This window comes from Neovison vison, chromosome 1 (assembly GCF_020171115.1).
Source record: "Neovison vison isolate M4711 chromosome 1, ASM_NN_V1, whole genome shotgun sequence".
In the NCBI taxonomy this organism is placed as follows: domain Eukaryota; kingdom Metazoa; phylum Chordata; class Mammalia; order Carnivora; family Mustelidae; genus Neogale; species Neogale vison.
This window is the reverse complement of record NC_058091.1, coordinates 111,343,340-111,367,653: the sequence shown is the minus strand read 5'-3', so window position 1 is coordinate 111,367,653 and position 24,314 is coordinate 111,343,340. Positions and strand designations below refer to the sequence as shown.

Here is a 24,314-nt window from a genome sequence, read left to right as displayed (position 1 = left end):
CTCTAGAAGGGAATACAGCTCTGTTGACAATTGGTATTATGCGACCTTAAGCAAAGAACCAGCAGTACTATGCTGTGCGTGTATTTCTGACCTACAGAATAATAAGTAGTTGCTGTTTTAAGCCACTAAATTTGTAGTAGTTTGTCAGTGTAGCAATAGAAAACTAATATACCTGTTAATATGAAAATTCACAAGTTGCAAGGAAGATAAAATAGTTATATTCCAAAGAACACAGTAGCCAATCTTACGAAGCAAGAAAGAAGACATTTGAGGTACACAGAATTGAGTAAGATTATAGAAGACCTAAATTTAATCAATAAGGTGTATCATAACTTTTGAACTTTACATCCCAATAACAGCAACTGTACCTTCTCTCCAAGTGCACATGGAATATTCACTAAATTGATCATATATTGTGTCATGAAGAAGCTGTCAGTGAATTCTACAGAGTAGATGTATTACAAACAACTCTTCCCTGATTGCAGTGCAGCATTAAAACTAGAAATTACAACAAAATCGATAAGCTAAGGCACTTTTCACTTGGAAATTAAACTTATATTCAGCAACTCTTGGGTGTGAAAGGAAAGGAGAAAAACAAATTGCAAAATTTCAAAAATGAATGATGGAAACATCATATTAGAATCTATGGGATACATTTGAAACAGTGTTCAGGAAATAGTGATCAGGAAATTCAAAGCCATAAACACACTTATTCATAAAAATAAAAGGATAAAAACATTCACACTAAATTCCAAGCACAAAAGGTGAGCAAAGTAAACCAAAAGAAAACACAAGGAAAAAAACAAACATAAAAGCAGAAAATAATCAGAGAGGAAAAGCAGATCAGTTAATATAATTTCTATGTGTATGTTCTAATTAATAATAAAACATTATTTAATAAATAGATAAAACACTAACTGCATTGAAAGAAGACAGGGCTGATTGGAGAAATAGTACTGAGACAGGTGCTAGAAAAATATATAAGCCCACACCTGCTTTTGTCAGAAGGAGAGGATGTTCTGAGTAGCTGGGGTATGATAAAAGGAACTAGCTTAAAGGGGCTCCCACTTCCTAACTCTGGGACCATTTAAGTATCAAAATATATGAATATATTGATATTTATTAAATGAGTAAATGGAGAAAGGAAAGCTCTTCCCTGCTATGGAATCCTAATAAATGTAGAATGAGTAGCAGAAAATCAGTATTTGGTAAACACCACATACTGCTTCTTGGAAGAGACATAAATGAATACTAAAATTAGAAGGTGAGAGTTTGGAGAAAATAGGATATTCCCATAATCTCAGAGTATATCTCTGCAACACTTACTAATTTTACAAAGAGGACAGTAGTCGTTTTACAGTGGAGAAATATGACCAGAACTATCTTAACCATGTGATCCAAGTTAAACTCATCAGTAATGAGGCAATAGGTATGATTGTTCTTCTGTCATTTTTGCTAAAACTACATGAGCTGAATTAAGTGTGAGGAAATAGGCAACCCACATTGAAGGACAACACAGCTAACTGCCTTCTACTCCTCAAAATCTAAAGGTCATGAAAATAAAAGCTTTTTAGGAACTGGTCCAAATTAAAGGATGCTAAACAGAAATGCTAAACAAAAGCAATGTATAATGCTGAATTTATTTTGATCCAGGAAAAAAAAAAGCAGCTTATTTGTGGAACAATTGACATTTGAATAAGGTCTATAGATTAGATAATAGCATTCTATCAGTATTAATTTCTTGATTTTGACAATTGAAATATGATAATGTGAAAGAATTTGCTTTTAGAGAATAGGTATTAAAGTATATTTCTGCAACTCATTCTCAAAAATAATAGTTCAGCCAGATAGATGGAGAATGATAAAGCAAAGTAAATGTTATGATTTGTTGAATCTGGTTGGAAGGTATATCGAAATTCTTTGTGCAAATTTTGCAGTTTTCTCCATATATCTGAAATTATACTAAAATAAAGCATTAAAGTCTTAACTCTTACTAGATTTCCCCTACTTCCTCACCCCTCGTTTTTGGCATTATCCTTACCACTTCCATTTGAAAGTCTCTTCCATCAGAATAGTATTGAACTGAAGAAATTGCTTCTAATATAAGGAGAATTGTAACCATGACCAAGTATCATAAGCTGGTACTACACTGACAAATCACCATGAGGATCTTTGCAATAGTAATAATTTTCTTTTTTAAAATTTATTTATTTATTTATTTTATATATTTTTATTATATTAGTCACCATACAGTATATCATTAGTTTTTAATGTGTTCCAGGATTCATTGTTTACATGTAACACCCAGTGTTCCATGCAATATGTTGCAAATATTTTACTTGTAATATAATAATTTATAGCCAGAGCTGAATATTACTGATTTTCTAACTTTTTAAAAAAAATTTGTAGAACATTTGCAACCTATAAAACTTCTTAGAACTATAACTTACAAACTATATTAAATTTGATAGTGGAAATTGTATGTTCTTACCTTCTACCCATGAGAAAAGTCTTGAAGACTAATTGATTTGGTCTCTAGAGTTAGGGGACTGAGACCCATGGCCACTGGCTATGTAATACTTAACATATAATGTCAGATGGTGCTATGTAATACTTGACGTATGATGTCCGATAGCCTCTGGAGAGAAGAAAGTTCAGTTTGGGTTAAAATTTCAATACAGTTCTCCATTCCAAAATTCTCTTTTCAAACTTTTAACCTGGGTTTACTTGGTATCTTTTTAATGTAGTCATCTAACATTCTAAATGACTTTTTTAAGGCACAGCTTCTCAATTTTAATGTAAGTATTCCTCAGGAATCTTGTTAAAATACAGATTCTGATCTAGTCCACCTGAATTAGGCCCCAAAAGTATGTATTTCCAACAAGTTCCCAGGTACTGATTCTACTGGTCCATGACCACTCTTCAGTTAACAAGATTCTAAGCAATTTTAAAGAAGGAATGCTTCTGTTTCCTAACCTCATTCTTATTAAAGAGTTAGAAAACTACAATTTTTTTTAAAACATTCTTGATACCAGCTATTTCTTTTGGCAAAAAAGGAAAAAGTACATGGTATTTTACTTAAGGTAACATCAATAATAAAATACAATAGAAATTACTTTAATTTTATCCTTTAACTTTTGTTTGAATTTCTAGATGTGTGGCACCTTTCTTCTGTTTTTGATCATATTCCTGGATATACAAAAGTTATTTATGGATATGGGAAATTAACCTATGAAATCTGATTAAGAGATGTGTCTTAAATAAAAAAAAAGAAAAACAGCTCACCTATATTATTTCTTTTATTTTGCTTGGAAGTTTTGTTTCACATTGTCAGATGATATCAAATTCTAGGATAAGAGATTTATTTTAAGCTAATAAGCATCTTAAAATAATTTGAAGAGAATGATAAGTTTATTTTTGCTAAAATAATAGCTTATTCATGCTCCTTTCTAATACCATGCAGGGTTCAGTTTAAATCAGACTTTCCCCATCTCAGCATCTTTGACATTTGCGGCCCAATAGTGCTTTGTTGGAGAGGCTGAGTACTGTCCTGTGCATTGTAGGGTGTTTAACAGCATTCCTTAGCCTCATTCTTATCTGCTTGTTGTAACCTTCCCTCCCCCTAAATCATGACAGGCTTTCTGTAAACATTGTCAAATGTCCTTTGAAGGGGGATTTGTCCAGTTTAGAACTACTGATTTAAATGAAAAGAACACAGGGTTTTTAAAACTTAATGTTAAAGGGGAAGGGAAGAGATTTTGGGTAATGGTAATGCTTTCATGACACAGAGGAACTTAAATTTTCTTTGCAGGTAGTGGAGAATTTTCTAGCCAGTTGATCCATCATTGGTTTAGATAACATCACATGTAAAGTTAGTAGCATTAACAGTATTTTTACTCTGACAAAAGTAATGTCTTACTTGGTATTCTTCATAGATTATAACATTTCACCTTTTTACTGTGCTTTAACAAAAATAACATGATTTTTATCTGATTAATACACAGGAAAAAATTGGTTTCTTTTCTATATATTTATATTTCTAAAACAACATTTTTTAAGAGGTCAGTTTTTCCCAACTTGATCTGTAAATTTAGTACAATTCCAATGAAAACCCCAGCAAGGTATTTTGTGGATATTGACAAATGGGGAGGAAACAGATGGGGAGGAAAAAAGACCTAGAATAGCCTGCACAATACTTAAGGACAAAGTCAGAGGACTGATACCATTCAACTTCAAGACTTCCTATAAAGCTACAGTAATCAAGACAGCATAGTATTGGTGGAAGAAGAGACATATAGACAGTGTAACAGAATAGAGAGCCCAGAAAGAGACCCATGCTGTAGTCAACTCATCTTTGATAAAGAAGCAAAGACAATTCATTAGAGAAAGGATAGTCTTTTCAACAAGTGGTGCTGAAAAAATTTGGCATTTATTAAAAAAAAAAAAAAAGTGAATCAAGACATAGACCTTATACCTTTCACAAAACTTAACTCAAAGTGAATTATGGACCCAATATATTAAAAAAAAAACCTATAAAATTTATAGGATGTAATGTAGAAGAAAATCTTGCTTACCTTAGTTTTTGAATACGTCACTAAAGCCTCATCCATGAAGGAAAAACTTGATAACTTTACTAAACTAAAATTAAAAACTTCTGCTCTGTGAAGGACACTGTTAAGAGAATAAAAAGGTCACAGACTGAGAGAAAATATTTGCAGAATGCATATCTGATAAAGGGCCTCAATCCAAAAATATACAAAATACTCCTAAAACTCAATGGAAAGAAATTACCCAATTTTTTAAAAAAGGGTGAGCCTGGTGGTGGGTATTAAGTAGGGCACATATTTTATGTTATGTTATGTTATGTTATGTTATGTTATGTTAATTAAGGGGGAGCACTGGGTGGGCTGCATAAACAGTGAATCTTGTAACACTGAAAAAAATATATAATTTTTTAAAAATGGGCCAAAGTTGACACACCCATTCCGAAAGAAGATATGCAAATGGAAAATAAGCATATAAAAAGATACTTAACATCATATACTTTAAGGAATTGCAGATTAAACCAGTGAAAAATTTCACACTAAAAAATTATCTGACAAAACCAAATGCTGGCAAAGATGTAGAACAACAGGAACTCATTTGTTGCTGATGGGAATGCAAAGTTGTACTGCCATCTTGGAACACAGTTTGGCAGGTTTTTTTTTTGTTTGTTTTGTTTTTTTTTAAGACATTTATTTGAGAGAGCGCATGCAAACGGGAAGGGCAGAGGGAGAGGGAGAATCCCAGGTGGACTTGGGGGTGATCACAAAGTGTGATGCAGGGCTCTATCCCACAGCCTTAAGATCACAACCCAGTCTGAAACCAAGAGTTAGTCACTTAACTGACTGCACCACCAGGCACCACTGGCAGTTTCTTATAAAACTAAATAAACTTGGTCTTTTCATACAATCCAGCAGATACGCTCCTAGGTGTTTATCCAGCTGTTTTGAAAAGTTATGTCTGCACAAAAATCTGAGCATGAGTGTTTGTAGTTGCTTTATTCATAATTACCAGAACTTTGAAGCAACCAAAATATCCTTCATGGTAAATGGACAAATTATGGTACTTTCATACAATGGAATATTACTCAGTAAAGAAGAAGAAATGACCCATCAAACCACACAAAAGAATGAAGGAACATATATATTCCTTCATTCTATTCTACTATGCATATATTTAAGGAGGCAGTGTATGAACACTATATAATTTATGATTCTAGCTCTGTTCTGGAAAAGGCAAAACTGTAAAGACAGAGAAAAGATCACTGGTTGTCAGGGGTTAAAGTGAGGTAAAATAAGATGGATAGGTGAAACAGGAGATTTTAAGCCAGTGAAGCTATTTGGTGTGATACTGTAATGGTAGATACAGGAGGTTATGCATTTGGCAAACCCCATAGAACTTTATAACATAAAAATTGTTTTTTTTTTCTCAAAAAATGAATTTTAATGTAAACTATGAACTTTAGGTAATGTGTCAGTATTATGAGTTGTAACAAATGTACCACACTAATGCAGAATGTTAATAGGAGAAACTATATGGGAGAGGTTTATAAGAACTTCAGTACTGTTACCTCAATTTTTCTGTAAACTCAAAAATGTTATAAAAGTCTATTAGGTGTTTAAGAATCACTTTTTGTTTGTTGGCACCTTTGGTTCTAATAAACACATGTAAAAATAACTAGTGTCCATCAATAGGAGATTGGCTTAATGATTTATCTCCATACTTGGAAGTATTGTATCTATAGCCATTAAAATGAAGTTATATGTGTTATATAAAATGAAATCATTTATATAAAATGAAATCATTTTATATAAAATGAAATCATTTCTTAAAGGCTTCAAGTAGTCTACAGGATGTGTGTTGTATTTTAATTGAAACTAATGTTCAGGTTGCAGATACTGTGTGTGGTAGATACTCTTTTGAAACACACACACTCCTCAGCATACACCTTTTGGGCAGGATTTGTAAGAATTAATGGTAGTTACCACTGAGGAGTGGAACTGAAGACTTAGGGGTTAGAATTGAGGCTTATTCAATTTTTTAAAATTCTAGCCAACCTTTGTACCTAATTTTAAATGTAAGTTTTTTTAAGGGTGTCTTTCTTTTCTGTCCCCGTTTAGTAATAGACCTTTTCCCAACTTCTCATGTTTCTTGTCTCCATTAAATCTCCTTTGTTTTATTCAGGCTAGCCTTATTGTTCCATATGTGTGGGAGGGTTTTTGTATATTTTCATTTCAGACAGTACACTGCTAGCATACAGAATACAGCTAATTTTTGTATGTTGATCTTTTATCTTGCGGTCTTGTTGAATTCATTTATTTGTTCCGATTGTTTTATTGTAATATTCTTAGGATTTTCTTTCTATAAAATGTCATCTGCAGAGGTATATATGGCAAGAAGTGGCAAGAGTTATCATCCTTGGGGCACCTGGGTTGCAAAGTCAGTTAAGCTGTCAAGTCATGATCCCAGGGTCCTAGGATCAAGCTCCGAGTTGGGCTCCCTGTTCAGTGTGGAGCCTGCTTCTCCCTCTCCTCCCCGCTTGTGCTTTCTGTCTCTATTTCTGTCTCTCTCTCTCTAAGTAAATAAAATCTTAAAAAAAAAAAAAAAAGAGTGAACATCCTTGCTTTTTCCTTGCTTTTAATGGGAAAGCTTTTAGTGTGTCACCATTAAATATAATATTAGCTGTATAAGTTTTGTAGATACACTTAACAGATTGAGGACTATCCCATGTATTTCTAATTTATTGTGCCTTTTTTTTTCTTTTTAAATGAAAGTGTGTTGCATTTGGTCGAGTGCTTTTTCTGTGCCTGTTGAGATCATGTGGTTTCTGATCTTTTTTTCTGTTAAAACATTGTATTAGATTGATTGATTTATGTTGAATCAACCTGCATTCCTTGGATATATTGCACATGATTATGTACATAATTCTTTTTACATGCTGCCCAATTTGGTTTGCTAATATTTTGTTCAGGACTCTAGCAGTCATTTTTATAAGGAACAATAGTCTATAGTTTTCATTTTTTTGTGATTGTATTTGACTGGTTTTAGTATCAGAGTAATACTGGTATCATAGATTGAGCTAGGAAGTCATCCTTCCTTTTCTTCCTTTCTTTTTTGGAAAAGTTTCTAAAAGATTGGTATTAATTCTTAACCTTTAGTAAAATTCACTAGTGAAGTCATCTTTTTGGTTAGTTTATTTTTTGCCTGTTACTTACCAGTTCTTATGGCCATAATGTTACTGGTTGCCTGTAGTTTTTTGACAGATACTCCTAAGAAGTGGTTTTTGCATTGTGTGAGCTTCAGTTCTTGTCAAACAGATGGTCTTGCAAGTGGGATCTTCCATGGAATTAACCAGCAGGTCAATAATAACAATACTCTGGAAATGAGACTTTGAAAGAGCTCCATCCCCTTTCTGTTTCCTCAGGTGGCTGCTAGGCTTCTGGCTTTTACCGACTATCTTTCAAGGCTACCATACACTAGAGAGAAGTGTTTGAGACTTCAACAAGTTAAAATGCCATAATGCTCTGTGTTCTTACTGAGAATCAGTCATTTTTCTTGGTAAATATACTTGGGTTGTTGCATGGCTTTGGTAAATTTCCCTAGTGTTGAAAAAGTTGATTCTGAGAATTTATGCCAGTTTCTTCGTTGCTTTTAGGGAGGAGAGGATTCTCAGACGTTCTTACCCTCTCTCTTTACTGATGTCACCTCTATAGCTCTTAATCTTTATTTCAAAATTGACATTATAGCTAAGAGTGGAATATTTAGGTCAGTTCAAGGGGGTCATCACTGACATGATTCTGGAAGTGCTAATTTAGGGTCTCATTTAAATGTATGTTGTTTTCTTGGTTTTTGTAAGTTATATTTTTTACTTTTATTCTGTTTTCTATTGGATAGCTATGATTAAACAATGTAACTGTTGGCCATTCATCCCAACAGATAGGGAAAATAGTCCAGAATTTTTTTTTTCCTTTTTTTTTCTTCCCCCAAAATGGACATCAAGGAAAGGGAATTTTAACTTCTGCTATTTCTGTGTATGTCTTTGTACTACTAATTGGCATCTGGCAGTTATATGCCCTCATGCTACAAACTATTTCTTATTAGCAATCTATTAGGAAATAATATATTTCAGTTGTAGATCCTCAGTGTAATTATATTGTCTTCTGGTTCACCTAGGTATCAAATAAAGGTGCTCAAATCTAGTAGAAAAAGATTGTGTAGGCTCTTTTATACCTTCTACTAATGAACTTTTGTTACTATAAAGGGATCATTCAAACTTCTTTAGCAATGAGACCTTTTTTTTAAGATTTCGTTATTTCTTTTAGAGAGAGGGGAGAGCATGTGACCACAAGTAGGGGGAGGGGCTGAGGGGGGGAAGGAGAGTGATAATCAGATTCCATGCTGAGCAGGGAGCCTGTTGTGGGGCTCAAGCCCATTACCCAGAGGTCATGACTTAGCCAAAGTGAAGAGCTAGCTGTTCAACAGCCAGCTACCCAGAAACACCAGCAGTGATACCTTTTTTAAATAAATGAATTCTCACATGAAATTCTAGTATGTCAAATGCGTATAAGTGGTGTTTTCTATTTCTGGTAATGACTATATCATTTTTGGTTCTCACCAGTTTTCTTTCCAGGTGGTTCCAGAGGCACTCTTTCAGAACTGAAGAATATTCTAGAACACAGCCTAAAATTTATTCCAAAATTCATCTTTATATGTGGGGAGGCTGATGTGTTACTATTTTGTTTCATTTATCCTAGCAGAATTCTAAAGTATACTTTAGCAGTTATGTGGAATAAGATGAAAATCACCCTCACATTCATGATATTATCCATCTATTCCTATCAATTCCAATTCTTTCTCCAAAAGAGAAGCCAAAAACACTTAATTGTGCTTAATCAGAATCTTCTTTTTATTGTTCTGATTTTGTGGATTCTTCAGCCTTCTTGTTGCTAGAACTTAGAGAAGATGTCAGGTAAAAAAAAGAGCCAAGGTTATTACTAACATAGATTGCAGCCCTTTTTTATTCCTTAGAGACCCAGTTTCAAAAATTTTTCACTTGCTTTTTACTATCTCTTATGCAAAGTTCATATGGTAAAAGGAAATGTATTCTACCAATTACAATGTTTAATACATTTCTTCCCAGAAATATTATTAAGGTGACAGTTTCTTCAGTGCTGTTAATACTTTCTATTTCAGGAATAGTAGCAGTTATATAGACTTTTCTGGGCCATGGTATAAAATATAGATAGATAGATAGAGATAGATATACACACACATACAAACACACACAAAACATGTTGACAAAAACTGTAAATTATATGCTTGTGTGTGCATGTGTATATTTGTGTGTGTATATACCTCTGTGTGTGTGTATGTGTGTTTATATAAAAATTCCATGGGAAATGTTCCAAGTTCCCTTTTTTAATAACAGGTTTATATAACTTGATGAGTTTCATGGGTTTGTTTTTTTTTATGTATGTATGTATGTATGTAAGTCTTAATTTAGTTTTCAGTTATCTTTGAAGTTTATATTTCATTGTAACTGAATATAAACCTTTTATATGGCCTAGCAGAGTCTCATTTGTTTACTTACTAATTAAGACTTTTAAATACTTTGTCTCTTTTGTGGATGTGTTTTCAAACAATCTCATAATGAAAATTTAGATGACAAATGTCTAAGATTATATACTAAATCAAAATAGACATTAGATCATTGTCATATGCTTGCAACTCATATTGAGCATAATGGTTTTGTGCTTTTAATATCGACTTCTAGAACTATATTTTAATGAATTTTTTGTTTACTTTTAGATCATTTGGGGAATATTTTTCATCTTAGTTGCATTGCTGTTTATAATTTCTCTCTTCCTGTCAAAGTAAGTATAGTACACGTTATTTTCCAAAGCACACATCCTGTGATGATATACATTTTCCATACTTGATTCCATTAGTAGCCTATTCATCTTTTTTTTTTACTTTGTTTTACTTGAAGTTTTCTACAGCATTAACTCAAAGAATGACTAAAAATGTGCAATAATAGTGTTTCTTTGTTCTATTTCAGTTGAGCAGTATCTGTAAGATATTTAAGTGAGGTTTAATTTGTTACCTGTGGTTTTCTTTGACTGTTGAATCTGCATGCTTAACTTATGATATTTTTTCTAAGTTAATTGAAAATATGCCAGTATAACATGTAAATTCACTATCATTTTTGTTGTTTTAGTTTGGATAAAGCCCTTCATTCAGCTGGAATAGATTCTGGTTTTATAATTTTTGGAGCTAACTTGAGTAATCCACTGAATATGCTTTTGCCTGTACTACAAACAGTGAGTAAACAACAACAACAAAAAAAAACATTTTATTCTTCAGCCAACATTGTCATTCTGTCAAATTACTATATTAACAAACTAGTAATACTTGGCAATATAGGCTGTGCCCTCTGCTGATTTAGCTCTTCATTCATGTGTAATTTCCACATTGATATATTACTTTAAAGATTATATTGATACATTGCTGAACTCTTACACATAATTTGATATGGGATATATTATAATACCTAATGAACTTTTCCAATGCCTATTTTTAATTTTTAATGAAGTCTTTTATTCCATATATAAGTATAATTTTAGTTGAATTCATTATAGGATTTTCCTTAGGATAATGAGTACTAAGCAATTTAGTAACAGTTTAGTAATTGTTTTTTGGAGGATTCTTTTCTTTTGTATTATCATAGTAGCCTGATCAAAATCAGGGTTGATATTTTAAACATTTGTCAAATATGAATAATGAAGATTCAGTTAATTTTATATGACTTCTAAACCCTTGTGTATTTTGTGTATTAAATTTGTGTATTTATTTGTTTATGTATTAAATTAAATTAAATTTTATTTTTTCAGGTGTTTCCTCTTGATTATATTCTTATAACAATTATTATTATGTACTTTATTTTTACTTCAATGGCGGGAATTCGAAATATCGGCATATGGTTCTTTTGGGTTAGAGTAAGTATAACAATATTGTTTTCATAATTTTGTACATAATCTCCATTACTATGTTAACTTATATTTATCATATAAATTTGTAAATATCTTGATATTAAAAGGAAACACTAGCTTTTTCACTTCACATTAGCAAAAAGGTGTTTTTTGTCCAAGTGGTGGTTTTTAAATGGGCAGGTTTACCTCTTGCATACATTTGGCTATGCTGGAGATATTTGCAGTTGGTGAAACTAGTGGGTGCTTGATTTATTTCACTTAGCATAATCTCCTCCACTTTCATCCACGTCAGTGCAAATGGTGGGTATTCATCCTTTCTGATGGCTGAGTAATAGTCCATTGTATATATGGACCACATCATCTTTATCCATTCATCTGTTGAAGGGCATCTTGGCTCCTTCCACAGTAAAAAACAACAACAAAAAAACAAAAAACTAGTGGGTGCTACTGTTGTCTAATGGATAGAAACCCTGAACATTCTGGATTGTACAGGGAAGCCATCCGTAATAAAGACTTATCCAGCCCAAAATGTCAGTAATGCCAAGGTTGAGAAAACCTGGTCTGGAAGTTACATTATTTTCCTCAGTGTTTGGCTGCATGAAAACACATTGAAGTATAAATGAATACACCGTAGCTCTCAAGATGACCCTTACTACTAGAAGTTAAAATTACTGTATGATTGGAGAAGGGTTATTTTCTTCTTACACTCATTTTGAGATAAATTAAGAATTTCAAGGGGCACCTAGGTGGCTCAGTTAAGCATCTACCTTCAGCTCAGGTCATGATCTCCAGGTCCTAGGATTGAGCCCTGCATCAGGCTTCTGCTCGGGGGGGGTCTGCTGCTCCTTCTCCCTCTTCTCCTTCTCCCTGCTCATGTTCTCTCTCTCTCTCTTTTAAATAAACACATAAATAAATCTTAAAAAAAAATTTTTTTTTTTTTCAAAATGAAGATGATTTGACTAGAGATTACTTCCACCTGGGGGTAAAAGAGAAACCAGTTAACTAATAAAAGTTGAACTAATAAAAGATTTCCCGTGAAAATTTTTAAAAATCTAGCATTGCTTTTTAGTTCAAAAATGTCAAGTCCAACATCACTGTATTGTTCTTGGCTTCTTCCTCATGACTGTAATATGGCTGCTGCAGCTCCATTTATCTTGTTCATGCTCCATTAAAAAAACACTTTCCCAGAAGTCCCCAGCAGACTTCTTTCCTTTCAGTGTTTAATATTTTATCACGGTTAGTTATGACTAGATGTAAGGGAAACTGGGAAGTGTCAATTTTTAGGTGTTCTTATTGTCATCCCATCCAGAACTGAAGTTCTTCTACTCTCTGTTCTACCAACATCTGTTAATTAAATAGGGTAGTGATTTCTTAGTTGCTAAAATAAAAATGTGCTCTTGCTATTGAAATGAAGCAAGTCCCTTGACTTATTGTATTTGTTACCATATTTTAGTTTTCCTTTATTGTAAATATATATGAAAATATTTGTAGTCAGATTGATATAAATTGTGATAAACCAGAACTTATACAGAGTATAATAGGAGGATGTCATGAGTATTTCATAGAAATGAGTATTTATAAATGTACGTATGTATAAATGACATGTCTGTTCTTGTGCAGTAATATGTAAAACCACAAATATATTACTAATACATATAGTTTATTAGTATTACTAATACATATAGTTTAAACTCCTCTAATCTTCAGTTAGCATTAGTGGTAGTTCATAATTCTTCTTAGCTCTATAAACTTCTAATAGATGCTATTACATAATAAGTTTAGAAGATTTGCCTGGACCAGGTGAATACTCTATATATTCTCTAGGTCTTGAGTTTTTCATGGATCATTTATAGAATCCTTTGAATATAGATGCTTTGCTGTGATTTTTAAATAAACATGAATGTAAAACTAAAAGCTTTGCAGAGAAAAAATTGTCAATCTCATAATCATTTGAAATGATTAAGAATTTTTAATATTTATTTAAGAAAAAGAAATGGTTGGTTGAGCTGTATTCATTACCTCTAACACAAAAGCAGTAAAGCATATTGCTGAAATACTGTTACTGTCTTTTTTTCTTTCCAGCTATATAAAATTAGAAGAGGTAGAACCAGGCCCCAGGCCCTCTTATTTCTTTGCATGATACTTCTGCTTATTGTCCTTCACACTAGCTACATGATTTATAGTCTTGCTCCCCAATATGTCATGTATGGAAGCCAAAATTACTTAATAGAGGTAAGTACAAAATGTTTAACTTCATTATTTTGATATTTTAAAGAGAGTGGTATTTACAACCAAATTTTAATGTGTGAAGGTTGGCATAAGATAATAGCTCATCAGATCAAGTTGAATATCACTAAAATGGGTTTTTCACTCCCATTTTTGAGCATATTTATATTTGTTTTATTCAGGGTTTTTGTTTTAATAACTGCACTGGATTTTATTATTATAGTTCCTTAAATGGATTCCATGATGCTAAGCTACTTAACTTTATCTCAGCACTTTATTAAAACTCATAGTATTTTCTCTAAAATACTGTTTTAAGTGGTTTTATTAATATGGCTCCTCAAAAGTTTTGATGATCAAAGTATGTCTGGTCACCAGTACTGTGAATCCCACAGGAGATTCTTTAAAAAATATTTTATTTGTAATGTTACAAAGGAAAGCAGTGACATACAAGAGAAACCCCTTACAGCAGTCAGTGGGTTTTTCAGCAGAAACTTTATCGGCCAGAAGGGAGCAGCATGATAAATTCCAAGTGCTAAAAGGGAAAAATCTACAGCCAAGAATACTCTATCCAGGAAGGCTTTCATTTAGGATAGAAGGAGAAAGAGAGAATTTCCCAGAAAAACAAATGTTAGAAGCAAAACCAGCTACGTCTTTGTCATACACAATGCCATCAGCCTGTGGGTCCCATATTCACAGTCCAGCTGCCCTCCTGCCCGAGTCAGCATGCACGGCCTGCCCCCTGATCAATGCCAAGTCAGCATACCTTCACCTCACATTGCCAAGCACTCAAACTGGCACTCTTCCCCTCAAATTTCAGCCCCTGTGCTCAAGTCTGTGCACAAAAGGTGGCATAATTATAACAGCAGAACGAAGCAACCCAAAACAGTGGTACTGCTTATGTGAAATATATAATGGATAAAAGGAGTGTGCTAGGCTGAGAACATCTCCAACAAGCACATCAAAGAACTGTACACACGGTATGATTCTGGTTAGTTAAAGAAACCAACCTGGGAAAAATAAAACAAGATGAAATCAGAGAGGGAGACAAACCATAAGAGATTCTCAAGCATAGGAAACAAACAGGGTTGCTGGAGGCGGGTGGGGGGTGAAGGGTTGGGATATCTGAGTGATGGGCATTAAGGAGGGCACATAATATAATGAGCACTGGGTGTTGTACGCAAGTGATGAACCACTGAATTCTACCTCTGAAATTAATAATATACTAATGTTAATTAATTGAATTTAAATTAAAAAGAACCCTCCCCCAATTTATATTTGTGGTATCTGAGCTTTCTTTCAACATGATAGGTATTGCCTGTTATACTCTATGTTAATTTTTCAGAAACCAGCTGTGGCTCCTGGTTGTAACTGGACAGCTAATTTGGGGTTTTTTTGACAGTTTAAAATATTTTGACCATATCTGACTCAGTCTTTGTGTCTTTTGTTTCTTTTTCCTAAAATATCTCTCCCTCTACTTAAGAATGGAAATCAAGTATGTGTTTCAGGTTCTAGTTAGAGCCTTGCTTTAATGGAGTCTTTGATTACTGATTTATTCTGTCCAGGTCACCCCTTTTTTTATACTGTATTCCTCTGTTCTTTCTTTAGTTTAACATGCAATTAGTAACAAAAATTTAACAAGCACATCAAAGTTTCCATCAGTACTATACATAATATTACCAATGGTTGAAAAATTAGTTCATTGACAAATACTAAGTAATAATGTAGGTGGAACAAATACAGGGCACAAATTGTAATAGATGTACATGAGTAACCTGAGTTTGAAAAACACAATACTAGAAAATCACCTGAATCTTATTTTCCATTTCTTAAATCTTTTTATTTTCTTCTTGCCTTATTGTGTCCACCTAGTTCACTAGGTCATGCTTATTAAACTTTTTCCTATGAATAAATGAAGTGAGATCATGGATTTGCATGGACAAAAGATATCCTTTTCTCGTTTCACAGTGGAAAAATAAGTAGGCTGTTTCTTTGGGAAGAAGTTCTGTTGTTCAGTCCAGAATCTAAAGATTGTTCCAAAAAAGCCCTAATGTTAAAATTTACCATAAATCTTTTTCTTCTAATTGTAATCTTGTGCAAAATTTACCTTTTAGAATATTAGCTAGATGTAGTTTAATAGAAAACAGTATAAAATTCATAATGTGATTACTTTTTGATCCAAATATTTATTAATATGTTTACATTTTAGCCATATTTTTGTCTTTTAGAGCAATATAACTTATGATGACCATAAAAACAATTCAGCCTTCCCTGTGCCAAAGAGATGTGATGCTGATGCCCCTGAAGGTAAGGCAGCTCTTATCACTATCTTAGAATTTATAACTCTATGAGGAAAGAGTTGGCTTGCATTTTTCTGTGTTAATCATTTGATGCATCTGTTCTAATATGTGGTGATAAAGGAACTTTCAGCAGGAATAAATGGGTAAGTCTTCTAGCAGGAATAAATTGGTAAGTCTTTTCAATAGAATTTCTTGGTGATCTATTGATTTCCAATAGGGAAAGGGCCGTTATAAATTAGTTACTTACCAAGTAACAAAAGGTAGTTCTTATTTATTACATTTAGTAATATAATAAGAAATCACTCTTAAATGACTGTCTTTTTCCTTGAAAAACTCAAAATAGTTTTGGTGGAACCTGTAATTCTTAGGACCAAGACCAAAAGTACCTATGACTTAGAACTTTTCATTTATACATGTCTAGTTATTTTACTTAATAATAATAATGTTAATTATAATAGCAGTTCACTTTTAAGAACACATAACTGTGTTCCAGGCACTATGCTAAGATTTCATGTGTATTCTGAGAAAAACTCTGTGATCCTACGCTTTTAACCTCTGTTTTTTTAGAGAATTTTTTTTCTTCTTTCTGTTCTTTACGGTGATTTTTTTCTTTTGAGTATTATTCTTTCCTGATTAAGGCTTCCAGGCTCATTCTATCAGAATTTGCAGTTCTTAAAAAAAAAAAAAAAAAAAAAAAAGAATTTGCAGTTCTTCTTTTTTGTTTGTTTGTTTAAGATTTTATTTATTTGATGGGAGCATCAGAGGGAGTTGCAGAGGGAGAGGTAGAAGCAGGCTCTCCACTGAGCAGGGAGACCGCTCAGTCCCAGGACACTGGGATCATAACCTGAGCAGAAGGCAGACTTAAAACCAACTGAGCCACCCAGGCACCCCTGCAATTTTTTCCGTACTCTTATCTTCAAAATGCTTTTATATCAGGATGAGTAATGTGTCAGATACAGTAAATTTCTTCGTAAATCACTCATGGGTACCATTATATAAAGATAAATTCTGAGTTTTTTAGTAGGGTCAGCTACAAACTGTGATGGAGTAATAGGAAGAGTAAGCATGGGATACGGAGATAGCCCAGAGGAGAAAGTAATTACCTCTACCTGGAGGAGATCACTGTGCAGTGGTAGTCAAAAGAAGGGTTTTTGGAGAAGTGACATCAGAGCTGCATTTAAAGGTTAAAGAAGAATTTACCTGCTGTGTGCATCAGGGGAAGTTGTTCTGAGCAGAGGAACAAAATACACAAATAAAATTGTCTTAAACTATTTTATGGGTATGTGTTTAAAGAATTTAAAACATTGTTACTGTTTTGTATTTTAAATTACAGTCATAGGAGGTTGGAGGGAGGGAGGAAGTGAGATTGAAGAGTTAGGAGTCAGATTGCAAAATGTTTTAGAAAGTAACTAAAGAGTCAATGAAGGGATTTTTTGTTTGTTCTGTTTTTTCAGTGAAGGGTTTTAAACTAGAAAGTAGAAGTTATGATCTGGTTTATTGTCAATAACATAATGATAACAGTTATATAGAGCCTGGATTTGGGACCAAAGCATAGAAATCAGATGGGAGACATAGCCAGAAGGAGCTATCACAGTAATCCAGGAGAGATGGTACAAGCTTGAATTAAGCAGTGGTCATGAGCATATGAAATGAAGAAAGAAATTGAGGGGTGAATTAAGAGAATTTCTGATTGTTTGGATCCAGAGCAATTTCGAGAAAGACAGTAGATTCTAGAATGACCTTGTAGTTACTGAGTACTTTGGTAAATTTTGGTATCCGCGCACTGAGATAAAAATATTTAGATTAGAGAAAATTGTAAGAAATGATTATTTGACCTGAGGTATCTCCAGAACATTGAGGTGGAGGTTTCATAGGCAGTTAAATGTTTATGTAAGGAACTGAGAGAGAAGAGAGTGAGTGAAAGGAGCACAGAGACTGGACCTCAGAAAAAGTGTTTATGAGAGGAAGCAGATAAAGAAGGTACAGAGGAGAAGACTAACAAAAAGTGAGAAAAGGGCATCTGGGTGGCTCAGTGGGTTAAGCCTCTACTTTGGGGCACTTGGTGGCTCAGTGGGTTAAGGCCTCTGCCTTCGGCTCAGGTTATGATCCCAGGGTTGTGGGATCAAGCCCCGCATCGGGCTCTCTGCTCGATGGGGAGCCTGTTTCCTCCTCTCTCTCTCTCTCTCTCTCTCTGCCTCCCTCTCTGCCTACTTGTGATCTGTCAAATAAATAAATAAAAATCTTTAAAAAAATAAAAAAAAGTGAGAAAAATGTTGATGAAGAGAAATCTAATTGTATTGACTAAAAATGCATTTAAGTCATTGACTGAGTTTATATTAGTTTTCACAGAAATTCTTCATAGAGATTGAGAGAAATTAGGCAGAAACTAAAGGCGGCATGCAGGGTCAAGGAAATTTTTGTTTCTCTTTTTTTTCTTTTTCTTATCTTTCTTTTTTTTTTTTTTTTTAATAGATTAGGAGAGACTTCAGGGATGATGGGATGAAAGTAATGGAACAGGAGAAGCTGAAAAATATCAGAAGGGGTGAATGATGGGACAATACCCAGTTCCAGAGGAGAGAGTATTAAGAACATCCAAGACAGGGTGCTTTAGATAAAATGAAGGGTACCTGCTTCTCTAGGTTGTAAGGAAAGAACCAAGAATATGGACTCAGATAGTAATTTTCTTTTTTTTTTTTTTTAAAGATTTTATTATTTATTTATTTGACAGAGAGAGACCACAAGTAGGCAGAGAGGCAGACAGAGAGAGGAGGAAGCAGGCTTCCCGCTGAGCGGAGAGCCCGATGCGGGACTCGATCCTAGGACCCTGAGATCATGACCCGAGCCGAAGGCAGTGGCTCAACCCACTGAGCCACCCAGGCGCCCCTCAGATAGTAATTTCTTAGAGTGGACAGTAAGTTGTCATTTGTATCTGATTGTCTTAGTTTGCTGTGAAGTGTGAGTTCATGTCACATGCTGAGAATTGAGTAGGCCATTGGGGCACATAATTAAGGAAAGTGGCAAAAGTTTTTGATAGGTCATGGAAGTTAATAAAGACAGAAAATAAATCAGTGATAGATAAATATGTCAGGGGACAGAGATGAAATTATCAATTTGTGGTTTTGTTGAACAGATCTGTACAACCAGTGTGATTATTCTCCATCAACGCTTAGTTGTCTAGGGAGGGTAGTTTGAAGGATTAAATAAATGCAAAGCAAAAGACAGGCTAAGAGTGACAGAATAAAGTGACCAACCACAGAGCCTGGGATGCATAAGGAATTAAGGGAAGAGACTAAAACTGGGATAAAAGAACAAAATAGAGAAGAGATGGGAAAACAAATCCAGTGAGACATCTTTTGTCACCTAAAGAAATAATAGTAAAATATTTCTAGTTTAAATAAATATGACTTTCCAGTTCTCCTTTTGTAATGACTTTAGTCCCAGATCTTTATTCTTTGAAATGTACACACACATCACATCATAAACAGAGTGGATAGTTGAAATGCTTTGGATTGTCATTTTTAGCTAAGTGAAAATAGAATGAAAAATTACTGCTGAGTTGATTTGTAATTTTTTTTTTTTTTGAGCTAAGAGGGCATTGACCCTAAATATCTAAAATAGATTCTGCTTTAAAAGGTCTTATGGCACTATTGAAATCTTAGTAGGAAAAATAAATAAAAACAAAATAAGATTTCAAAATTATGTTGCACTGGTAAAAGGAATTCAGATGCTCCTGTAATGCTGAACTGAGTGAATTTGTGTGTTATAACTCAGTAAGCTTCAGTCAGATGATATACTTGACCATAATTTTTTATGATTCCTATTTAGCATTTTTCTTTTTCAGTCTGACCTCATTTACAGTAGTTAAAATGACTCTCTCTGAACTGTTGAATATTTTTCTTAAATATTTCAGTTGACTTATCCTTTGAAATGTTACTTTGCAGTACAAAACATACCCTTTAGGTTTATGAATCTGATTAATTTTTCTCAACCTTTTCTTTTATTCTCTAGCTCATCCTTATGTTCTTAGCAGAAATATCATTGATCTGGCGTAGTAGGGTAGATTCTTTTAAATAAAAATAGTGATGGAGAAAGATGGGCAGATTAGGACAAGAGATTTGATACATAAGGGTGGGGATTGTGTGGATGTATAATTACAGGCTGGTGTGACTGCATCCATTTGAACACAAACTTGGAAATCTCAGCATACAGAGAAAAAAAAACTCTTATTTTGACATTTTGGTGGGCACATTTGACTAGAGTAGATATGGTGCTATTATATAAATACACCATAAGACACTTGATGGCACTTTTGTTATATGTCTGTTGCAAATAATAGAATCTTAAAGCGTGAGCTTTAGATTTAGAAGCAAAAATTACAATGTTATACTTAAAATTATTTCTGAGAAAAGATAATCTCCCTGGAAAGATATTAAAGCGGCAGTTTCTAAAAATACATATATGAATCTCTTACCAATCAGTATATTTTAGAGATTTTTTTCCTTAAGTAATACTGTGTTCATATATGGGATAGTCTCGCACTTATTAAGCATATAGAAAATATTACTGACACCCTAGTTTTAAGTGCTTATAGTATCTAAGATTCAAAAGAGAATCATTCATCTAAAAATAGTTAGGTTTTTTTGTTTAAAATAATCTCGTCAGAATAGAATAGTTGAACAGATTTATGAGGAATACCTATCATACTATGTTTATAAAGTTCTCCTAAAGTGACAGTATTATATAATTTATCTTGACAGGTAGTGCATTGTTTACATGTTTAAAGTGAGTCAACTCGGGGCGCCTAGGTGGCTCAGTGGGTTTAGCCGCTGCCTTCGGCTCAGGTCATGATCTCAGGGTCCTGGGATCGAGTCCCACATTGGGCTCTCTGCTCAGCAGGGAGCCTGCTTCCCTTCCTTTCTCTCTCTGCCTGCCTCTCTGCCTACTTGTGATCTCTCTCTCTCTCTCTGTCAAATAAATAAATAAATAAATCTTTTTTAAAAAAAAAAAAGTGAGTCAACTTGGCAAATCAGATATCAGGTTTTGAATTTTGTATGCCATTGTGGCAAAAAGGATCTTTGCATTCCAGCTTTATATTCTTTAATTGCTATTTAATCTAACAAGCATTAATACACAATTTATGTGTTAATGTGAATAAAACAGTTAAACACAGAATTATTACAAGTAACATAAATGTACATAAATACTTGAATCAAAATAGGAAGATGAGAGATCATTGTCCCTTAATGGATAAACACAGTAGGCATTTTGAGTACTACTGGGGTAGATTTTGGAAAAGTGTCAGAGAAACACGTATACCCATTATATGTATCTCTGCCATTGAATAGCATACAGCCTAATGGACTTGGATATGAAAATAAATAATTGTAATAGAAGGAAAAGTAAGTGTCAAGCTATAAAGAAATGATAGACAAAGTGCTGTGGGAAAGCAAGAGGGGATAATGATTTATTCTGCCCAGGGGCCAGTATAACATTTCAGCTGGGCCCAAAAGCGTAAGTTAAATAAATCTAAATGAGCAACAACAACAAAAAATTTGAGGATATTCCAAGCAGAGAAGGCACCTGCATTAACAAGGCCTAAAGACATAAATATATTTGGCATGTTACAGTAACAATAAATTATGGCAGGAGCATTGAATATGCTCTGGTGAGGGATGAAGGAAGATAATATGTTTCCAAATGACTATTTTTTTAAAAATCCATGAACTCCAAGTCTTACTTGCGCTGTTCTATTTAATTCTCTTTTCTTGACATAAATTTGTGTTGTCTTACTTAGAACTAGAAATGAACTGATCTGTACAAGTCAAACTTGATTTTTGTTATTAGGTTTTTCTGGTTAAGTATATTTGTTTATATATATAGCCAGCCTTAAATAATCAGATGATCTATATAGTTTTGACTTTAGCTTTAGGATATAATTTTACTAGGACAAATGGTTAAGATGACTCAAGTTAGCTGGTGATGCTAAAATAGAAGTTGATGTGTTAAACTAAACGACATGAATTACAAAAAACTGAGCAGACTTAAAAAGCTAAAGCAAGATTATAATTATATACACTAAGTACAAAAGGAAAGTGAGAATTACTTTGAATCACTAAAGATAATGTTGGGAAAATGTTAATAAAGTAAAATGTGTATGATACTTAAGAAAGTTGTTAAACACTAAATTCTGCAGTAAACAAGCCCATCATCAAGAAATGATTCAAAATATGTTCTCTATAAGTAAAACTTGTTTAGGTCTCTGTGTTGCCAGCAAATAACCAGGTTGACCTATTTTCTTAGAACCTCAAGTACCTGTCCTTCTAAAAACATTTATCTAACATAGTATGTCTGGGTTAGAGAATTTTTTTTCTCCCCATTTTCTCTGTGAGAATTATAGAAATGGAAATACAGGCCACAAAGAGATACATAAATTGTAAACTGTTTTAAAATATAAATTACAATGTTCAAAAACAAAAAAAACAACCTTTAGAGAGGCCATCTAACTCAGGTAATCCTCCATTGCAGATACAGAAACTAAAGCCCTAGAAAATGACAATTAAAAGGTGTACAGATGAGACTTGGGGCGATAATGCAAGTGTCTGGATTCCCAGTATCTTTTTTTCTTTAATTTAGTTAATTAAGGTATTATGTATTACTGGTTTTAGGTGTACAGGTCTGTGATTCATCAGTCTTATATAATACCCATTGCTCATTATAACATGTATCCTCCCCAGTGTCCATCACCCAGTTACCCCATCTCTTTACCCCTGTCCTCTCCAGCAACCCTTTGTTGTTTGTCCAGTTTGTTTCCTATGATTAAGTCTCTTATGGTTTGTCTCCCTCTCTGGTTTCATCTTTTTTTCATTTTTTCCTCTCTTCCCCTATGGTCCTCTGCCTTGTTTCTTAAAGTCCACATATCATTGAGATCATACGAAAATTGTCTTTCTCTGGCTTAATTTGTTTAGCATTATATCCTCTAGTTCCATCCATTGCAAATGGCAGGATTTCTTTTTTTCTTTTTTTTTTCCCCTGATGGCTGCATCATACTTCATTCATTATGTGTGTGTGTGTGTGTGTGTATGTGGTGTGTATAGACACACACCACATATATGTGTGTATGTGTGTGTGTGTGTATATATATATACACACATACACCACATCTTCTTTATCCATTCATCTCCCAATATCTTTTTATAGTTACATTCTATGTTTTGTGTTTTATTTGCATTGTCTGTCCTTTAAATTTTAAAAATAAGACTGTTACTGCTTTTTTAATGGGGATAGCCATTTGAAGCCGTGAGAGAACGAAAGTCACAGACAATATAAAGGAAAATCAGAGGGTGAGGAACTGAACCTAGGTTATTGGAGAAGGAAATATAAGAGTCTGGAACATGAGAGATGAAAGCCAGAATACTATAGCATTATGGTATCCAAGAGTGTTGTACCCACGAGTCAGTAGTGCTGATGCTTCAGAGAGAGATTTAACAAGCAAATCTTAAACCTTTGAGAATGCAGTTTTAGCAGTTTTAGTATGGAGCTAAAGTAGTAGAGAATTAAGTGAAAAGATTTAACAAATGAAAATAGTTATCTTACCTTGATGCAGTTCTGATTTGCGATTTTTGTCATGCTTATCTACATGGCCTTTAAAAACCCCATATATTTAATGGCACATGAATTAAAAGCATGGATGTATTACCAAAGTTGTATATCAATTTGATTTTTAGTATGAAATCATATTAAAATGCATTCAGGAGCTTGCTCTTTGGCCAGGTCCTTGAGTCTTTTTGCAAAGTTAATGTATTCTTAATTTCAGATGTCTGTTTCCTTAATTCATGCATTGAAGAAGAACATAAAGATCAGTTTTGAATAATTTTTATTTGAGAATTCCTTAAAATCCAAGTGGAGGTTTTGAGTTAGAAGTTGAGTTGGATCTAATGTTCTGGAGAAGTTTATGCTGGATTAGTCAGGGTTTGATGTGAGATTGGATGAGAGATTATCAGTAGACTGAGAATAAATGAAGAAGAGGTACAGGGACTGAGCTCTGTGACTATCCAATGGTAAGAGATTAGAGAGAAGAGCAACCAGCGAAGAACTAAGAATGGACAAACAGTGAGGTAGGCGGAAAATTAGGCAAGGGAAGAGTGAACCATTTCAAGTGCTAGCATTTGTCATATTAAAAGACAGAGAAAGAAACTATATTTAAACAAATGACAGTAGGAAACGGGGGACTGTTACAATAAGGAAAACTCTCTGACCGTGA

The 24,314-nt window shown here is 33.6% G+C and overlaps 1 protein-coding gene across 1 annotated transcript in view; it reads left to right on the top strand.

Annotated features, from left to right (window-relative positions):
• LMBRD1 (LMBR1 domain containing 1) overlaps positions 1-24,314 on the top strand; it is a 135,774-nt gene that overhangs the window by 90,235 nt on the left and 21,225 nt on the right. Inside the window, exons 10-14 of the mRNA XM_044253874.1 lie at positions 10,351-10,415; positions 10,760-10,862; positions 11,433-11,537; positions 13,614-13,763; positions 15,983-16,061. Coding sequence (XP_044109809.1) covers positions 10,351-10,415; positions 10,760-10,862; positions 11,433-11,537; positions 13,614-13,763; positions 15,983-16,061 — 502 coding nt within the window. The remainder of the gene's footprint in view (positions 1-10,350; positions 10,416-10,759; positions 10,863-11,432; positions 11,538-13,613; positions 13,764-15,982; positions 16,062-24,314) is intronic.